At 41.8% G+C, this 8,099-nt stretch overlaps 1 protein-coding gene across 4 annotated transcripts in view; it reads right to left on the reverse strand.

The window, feature by feature from the left end:
• Positions 1-8,099, reverse strand: part of HIVEP2 (HIVEP zinc finger 2) — a 136,983-nt gene that overhangs the window by 3,087 nt on the left and 125,797 nt on the right. For all 4 annotated transcript variants that reach the window (XM_053382069.1, XM_053382072.1, XM_053382068.1 and 1 more), the window contains 4 exons: positions 7,934-8,088; positions 5,084-5,259; positions 2,687-2,788; positions 944-1,839 (listed from right to left, as the gene is read on the reverse strand). In XM_053382069.1, the coding sequence (XP_053238044.1) occupies positions 944-1,839; positions 2,687-2,788; positions 5,084-5,259; positions 7,934-8,088 (1,329 nt within the window). The remainder of the gene's footprint in view (positions 1-943; positions 1,840-2,686; positions 2,789-5,083; positions 5,260-7,933; positions 8,089-8,099) is intronic.

Consider the following 8,099-nt stretch of genomic DNA (forward strand, 5'->3'; position numbering starts at 1 on the left):
ACAATGGTGATTGGTTTTCAGTTGTTGCCTTCTTCTTCCCCCCTAAGATAACTGAAGGCAATAATATTTAGGTCTGTGGGAGTGCTCAAATGCATCAGGAAGCCCATTCAACAGTTCAAAAATTGCTACTCTTGTGCGTCCAAATTCAATTCTTTGCATCCACAGGGAATAATCCTAATTGTGGAGAACAAAGCAGTCAGATGATAGAAGGGCAGCTGTACTAGCTTGTTCTAGGAAGGATCTTGAGAGTTTATCTCCTGGTTTGCCCTTTCTGGGACCCTTTCCTGAGAAGCAGGGGGTGAGGAAGTTAATCTCAATCAGCCATTGCCAACCTGCTGTCCTCCAGGTTGCAGGTTTGATCTCCATAAAGGAAAGCTACATATTCCTGCATTACAGTGGGTTGGAGATGATCCTAAGGGCCCCTTCCAACTCTATGATTCTAGAGTTCAGATCCAATGATGTCTTGGACTACAACTCATCTTCAATGTTCTTTCCAGACAAAAGCCAGCAAGACAAGGCACACTGAACATTCACTTGCATGGATGTTTTTTCTGGTATTTGCCGATGGAAAGAATGATAAGGTGTAGAGTCATTTTAACACAGTATGATAACTGAAGGGACATGGGAGAAGGGTTTTTTGGGGGGAACTATTCAGCTCCCAACAATTGCAACAGGACTACCAGAATGCTGTTGAGGGGACCTCTGTTGATCCTTCCATTAGTTGTCTGTGCCACATGGGTTTTGGCACTCACTGTGGCCTTCTAGTGACTCTTCCATAAGGTTCTGTTGTACAAATCACTGCCCCTTTCATCCATTGTACCTCTGACTAGAATATATAACACAACTCTGCTTTATGCTTTGCTTATGCCAACCACTCATAGTTACAGAACACTATCAGATAAATGAATTCACATTTTGGATTACCATGTTCTTTTCAACTCACCGACTGTCCCAATGGAACTGACTCCGACTGCAAATACTGGCCCATGGGCAATGTTGGGTTATGGTACAACCCTCTTCGGGGTGATGCTGCTCGAACTGAGGCCATATACCTTCTCTCTCTTCGTGGAGACAGATCTCTTCGGGAGGATACATCTTTCCCAGGTGACATGGGTCTCCTTGGTGATAGATGGCGTCTTGGTGACACATCTCTCCGTGGTGATAACTCTCTCCTCAGTACAGCTTCCTTCCTTGGTGATACGTGTCTGATGGGTGAAATCTCTCTCCTTGGTGATAAATGCCTTCTAGGTGACAAATCTCCTTTGGGCATCAAATACCTCTTTGGCGAATTATCTCTGTACGGTGAAGAATCATACCCAGGTGAGGACTGTCTGCTGGAAGATGAAAAGTCTCTAGGAGAGTTGGACTCCAAAGAAACAATGTAGTCTTCATCCATGCAGCAAGGTATGTCAAGCCTATCTTTGTCTGGTTCTGAATCTGTACTTTTGTTCTGGAAAAACCTCTGGTATTCTGTCATCTGTGAATCATCACAAGTGTCACTTTGTGTGAGGAGCTGAGTAACCTGAATGCTTGGTAAAGTGACCAGATAACTTATCAAGGATGAATGTCCCACTGCACTGTCAGGAGAACCCCCATAGGATGCTGTAGCAGCATTCACAGATGAGGAGAACCTTGGGGGTTGGGGGCTAGTGCTTCGGGATCTTGTTTTGGGCGTTGAATCTCCAAGGGTGTCATCAAAATCATCCTCGTCTTCATCATCGTCATCATTGTCCTCTCCATCATCTCCATCCGATTCCTCAGCATCAGAGAACTGGTGCTCTGTTGACGAGCCAGCCATGCTGCTCTTCTTGACTTCATGTTGTGTGTCATCCATATTTTCTGAAACAATTGTGACAAGTCAAAAGAGCATAAGTCAGAGACATACTTCCAGACTTGACCATACAGCTTTCCCACACACAAAGCAGCTGTCACAATCAAGCACTAAAATACCATTGTTTTCTATGGCTCTCCAAAACTTCTGCAGGGTAGGATGAGAAGCCAAGTCACATGGTGACTGGTTGGGGTTTGACAAAATAGCACTTACAGGGCCTTGAAAGGCTACACTACCTGGGAGTGACTCTCAGTGAACTCAAAGGGACTTACTTCCAAGTAGACATGTTTAGGATTGCACAGTTAGACAATCTGAGCTTGGCATCTCAAGTCTTTACCTATTAAAGATTTACTCTGTAAGCATGAGGCCTAAATTAAGATTTTCCCTCCCAACAGAATTAGGAACTAGGATTCTCAAGTGCCCAAGGATGTATCAAACTGACAGGAGTATAATCTGGATTCCGCAGTTTGCAGAAAAATTCTGCTTATTATCACCTTGTACATACAACTTGGACAGGTCTCATACAGCTTGCAAGGTACAGAATGTTTTCACACTAATTGGGAATGTGTTTGCATGTCAACCTTTAAGAATACTCTGCGTGCTACGACCAACGTTTATACTCCATACGGGATGGGGAGGGGGCAGGGAAGCCATTTTCAGAATCAATGAAACCCTACACTCTGTAAGCCTCAGACAAAAATGTCAAAATTGTTTCGACACTTTGTGTTGACATGAGAAAATCGGGGGGGGGGGAGATTCTTAACACATCCTCTCTTGTCAGCAAGTGATAAAATGTGATGCGTCATTTGCATATTGCAAAGGCCACAGCAAGTCACTGAACTCATTGTGACATACCTGCTTCTTCTGTTTCAGCATCATCCACCGATGTCATAGATACCCCCAGCTCCAGGCATTTTTTCATGTGTGCTTTAGATTTCATATGTTTTGTCAGATTTCCTGTGGAAAGATGCCACTAATTAGATGGCACTGGGGATGGGGAAACTTGTTGGCATTATGCAGCCTCCCCCCCCAACTAGATAGAGAACAAATAAACTGGACAGACAGATGGAACAGATCCACTCAATTTGAACACCATTGTAGCAAGAGTAATTGCATATACAGTATTTGCATGTATATTCTTAGGTGCTGGTATTCTTAGTCCTGGTGCTCCGGAATGTTTAGCCTATCTTCTTTTTACTGTGCTGCTCAGACAACCCTATTATTATTATTAATATTTCAATCGTGTTTAGCATCATCCTTACAATCCGTTGGTGATTAGCCAATGTAAACATGCTGGGAAAGGATTGCCACTCAGTTGTTTGCATCGGATACTAATACAAGGCCCCAAAACAGGGCCTTTAAAAGACAAAGCACCAAGGGACAATCTAGGAATGATTTAAGACCAGACTGGGGTGAATTCTGATGCTGCCTTTCCACGTGCAGAATGGCTTTTAATTCTGCAAAGGTAATATGAGAGAAGGGAAGGCAATTTTTGTCCCTCTTTCCCCTGCAGATCCCCCTCAACTTCTGAAAATTGGTTTCCAGATGGTTGTGTGACTTTCCAGAATAATGTGGCAGAAGGTGACACAGTGGGCTGCAGAAGTTTCTAAGATGGTTACTTCCCTTTCAGTTGTGTTAGGGGATGCCTCTGCTGAATCAAAGCCACTCTGCAAGCAGAACAGCAGCACTGATTTTCATCCCATATCTTCTAGCTACGGTGGCTGAAATACAATTCAGGAAGAGACTTGGGGAGTCTCTTATGATCACACAAGCTTTTGTGGACAAAAGTGGGCTTCATCACACACTTCACTTCTACAGACTCACGAAACCTTACACAATAATGGCTCGATACGCTTGGAGGTGCCACAAGAGCCTGTCACCGTTTCTGCCGCAACAGACTAGCACAGCCACCCCTTTGCAATTTGTTACTGAAATATAATCCATAACCATATTTGCCTGAGAATTTGAGTGCACAAAGAATTATATTAGGGTTTTTTTCAGCCTCCCCTCGGTTCTTCGTTGTCATGGGTAACGCCTCAAAAATGTACAGCCAGAATTTAGGTAGCATTTAGAGTTTTAGCACGCTATTCATTTTTGTTTGATTATTTATTTTGCAATCTATTCAGAGTAGATGCAAGATAGAGAGCATTTATTTATTTGGAGCTGTGGTGCCTATATTGGAAAGTTAGGGCACAAGTACAATTAATTTAATAAAATGAATGATGGAAGCCAGGTCTTGGTCAGCCCCCGCTGTGGCAGTGTTAAAGAAATTATTGGCTGCTGCAGATACTGCCTCCATCAAGAAACACAGCAGCCTCCCAAACACACATGTACTTCTGAAAGGCAATGTTCCTGACTGCAAACCATCCACCATCTTTGAATTGCAAGGTGCTTATGAGAGCTGGAGCCCAGAGACATCTACCAGGGCCACCAAAGCAGCTTCTGTCATATTACGGCTGCAAAACCGGCAAGGACCTGCATCTTTCATGAAATACGTGCACACACACTAGAACATCGCCATGGCCAAGAGGTACATCAGAAGCAGGGTTTGGCCAAGATTTAGGGAATGTAAACAATAAAAGAAAATGCCAATGAAATATCCCTTTAGGATCTGGTTCCATGGGAAATTCTGTGCCAATGAGTACTGCTATATGTAATGCCTCAGGCTGACAAATGGAAGTTTCTCTACCACCACCCCCTCTCTTGAGCTGGTAAGTACATGTGAACACAAGCTATCAGATCTCAATCCATAATTAATACCACTGTGGATGGAGTGGCCCACCTGGAGTCTGTGGATTTCTGCATTATTTATCAATGTGAAACTGACCCACCATAAACGCAGATCAGGAATTCTCTGCCCTGCAGCTAATGTTCTGCTTCTGCAATGTGCCACTGCAAATGTACAATCCCCTAATGTAATTAATACTTGCACCATAACATTTGGAGCACAAAAGTAACGTTTGCCAAGGCAGTTTTTTTAAATTTTATGCCACTACATTTCCTTTGCAGACAGATGGGCTGGGCAGAAGCCCATATTTCTTAATTAAGTTATACAGAGTGGCTCTTCGTCTCACATAAATCCTTGAATCACTTAGATAAAGAGGGGAAAGTTGCATTTCAAGAGGTCTCGTTTTAATAAATAAAACCACCTTGCTTTAAGAAAACCACCTTTGCATTTGGAAAGATGGTTGGCAGAGAGCCAAGAACAGACCACCCCACCCCCACCGCCCCAGAGTAAGAACGACTAAGTACCTTTTGTTTTGAAGGCAAAATTGCACAACTTGCATATATAAGGCCGTACATCTGTATGAGTTCGGATATGTTTTTTGAGCATGCTTGGCTTCTTGCAGCGAATCCCACATTCTTCACAAATGTACTTTCCACGCCCTCGTCCTCTGACATATACATAATCCTCGTTGGATTTATACCTGTTGGAAGAAAGGCAATATCAAAATGGTGCTTTTAAGCATCCAGATACACAGCCAGTACCTTACAGCAGCATCTTTGGTTTTAGGTCACATTCTGTGACTACTACACATGGCTCCACTAAGAAAATCAGCAAGGTTTCTAAGCACTGAGCGTTTGCAAGATTGGGAACCAAAAAATGCTACTCTCATGAAGCCTGGCACCCAAGCCCTCTGAAGAATGCACACTCTGTAGGGCTATCCTTCGGCTTGGCCTGGAAGCTCCACCTGGTGTAGTACATGGTGGCTGGGCTGCTGATGGGAGCACGTGGCTGATGGCATATGACACCTCTGCTAAAACCTTTGCACAGGCTACCCATAACCTACGAGACCAGAGTCAAGGTTTTTGTGTTGCTATAAAAAGCCCTGAAAAAACATGGGTCCATTAAGGACCTGAGCCCTTATATCTCAGTTCGATCACTGAGATCATCAGGGAGAGTTTTGTTATGAAGGCCTGAGTGGCATTCACTAGAAATGGGGCATTTAGCGCCCCCAGGCCCATGCAGTGGAACACTCTTCCAGCATCCTTACTTTTGACTTTTAGGCATCTTGTGAAGACCTTTTTATGCTGCTGGGCCTGTGCAGTTGTTTAAATTGATTTAGCCCATCACTTTTATTATCATGTGCATTTTTATGGCGTTTTACGTTTTATAGTTGTGCCTTACCCGGATATTTTATGAGGGGGCAGTACAGAAATAACCAAGAGCCTTTACTTTCAAGACATTCACCAAAAGGGAGAATCTGATCTGACTCCTAAGTCAGGTGCTAGAATCGTAACTATTTTTTTAAAAAAATCTTCATGATGCATGTGTTATTTTTATTGTTGTACTAGCTAAGACCCCATCAGTATGATACTCTGAATTTTCCTTCTCCCATAAAATCTCACAGACTAACCTACTTACTCTTAAAAAACAACTCTACATCTCTCCTATTTGCCTGAGCTGATTCTTTTGGATGACACCGGATGATCTGCAGAATTCAGAACAGTGTCAACTGAGCTTACTAAATTGGTGAATTTCCTGAAAGATGGCTTCTGAAATCCTCATGGCATTTGGAGTTGCAGGTCATGGAAAGCAAATTTTGCTATTCAAATGTCTTCATTTGAATCATGCTACCTATCAGTGGCTAATGCTGTTTGAATGATGATAACAAGACAGCTTGCCTCAACCAGGCACACTAAGCGAGCTTGTAAAAGAATAAGCTCATTGCTGATATAGAGGTTTCCAGAAGATAAGTGAACTTCAAGCCATAGTTTCAGAAGCTGCCTCTATCTTTAAGATTAAGCATTTCAGTATTACATCCAAATCCTAAACTGTGGTTAATCTAAAATAGAAGCAGAATCTGCTCATGGCCATGCTGAATAGAAGAGAAAAGGGGTAGCCTATGAGTCCAAGGCCCCCTGCTGCTTGTTCTTAACATGCTAAGCCATGTGAATCCTTCCATTTTAGTAAACCACAGTTAAGACTAACTACAGTTTCCTGGGTTTGAATGGTACAGCAAGCTGTAGCTAGTTTTTTTAAAAAATAGGAGAGATATGTGGATGCTTCAAAACTCCTCCTCATGGTTGTATTGGATGGGAAGGACAGAGCTGAGAACTGTTCTCATACATCTGAACTAGTTCAATATGCTTTATTTTAAAATATTTTTGAAGAACAAGGGGGGGAGTTAGTATTAAAATTTACTTGGGCAATAATGGAGCAAAGACTTTTGTCTACTAGTTATCCTTTGAAATTGTATAAGGAAGTGTTTAAATAAGACACAGGAGGAGCTGGTGGGAAATGTGTTGACTGCAGTTAAAATAGCAGCAGCAGGAACTGGAGAAATAATAGGAAGTTGTCTGTTGAGGGATGTCTTGGAAAACACCAAATACCAAAAAGCAAGCTGACTGCTAGTGTACATATATGACTGGGAAGGGCAAATGTTGATGCTTAATTTAAAGCAATGCATCGTTTAATGTTTACTGGAATCAGAGTCAATCTATAGAGGAAATACATTAATGGATCTTGTCAACAGTTTAATGAATAGTACATATCGAGGGAAATCATAGGAGTTATTTGTTTATTAGCATGTGACCCTGCTCTTTTACCTAAAGGGCATTCAGAATGCATTTAGTTCCATCTTCTTTGTTATATTCTGTATGGTTGCTTTAACTCACTGGTAGCATGCATTTTTGCATTGTTTTGCCATACAAATGTTTTATTGTAAGACCACTGTCTACCTAAATCCTTATTTATAAAGGCAAAAAGTAACTTACAAATGGCATATTTCAAAATTACAAAAGAATAGCTGGGATACAAACAACCTCTAGATTTTTTTCCATAAGTCCAATCTAAAGAATTTTAGATTCCTTTTCATGACAGGGCAATTTCTCCCATCCTGTCAATGCCTGATAGTAGTTTCAAAAGTCAAAGGTGGTTGATGGCTCAACTATTTAAAGAAGAAGAAGGAGGAGGAGAAAAAAAAACAAGAATTCCAGTGGATTTTTAATTTCTTGCCTTTACTCCCTTAATTCACTTGCCCCATCACATGGACTCAAGACCATGATATTGGATCTAGCACAAGCTGCTTGCATGAACCCTAAAAATCTGTTCTAAAAAATAACAGAACACACATGATATTTCCAAATGTATGTTCTTACCCTCCTTCAAAAATCTTAATTCGCATTGGCTCAGTTTGTTTGGATACGATATCTTTATCACCATGGCTGTCTCCTTTAATTCTTTCCTTGATAACATTCCCCGCTACTTTCTTTTCAAACTTGCTGCCATATAGGAAGAATGGCTCCTGTTTCATCTGTGAAATGG

This window comes from Podarcis raffonei, chromosome 3, assembly GCF_027172205.1.
Source record: "Podarcis raffonei isolate rPodRaf1 chromosome 3, rPodRaf1.pri, whole genome shotgun sequence".
NCBI lineage: Eukaryota > Metazoa > Chordata > Lepidosauria > Squamata > Lacertidae > Podarcis > Podarcis raffonei.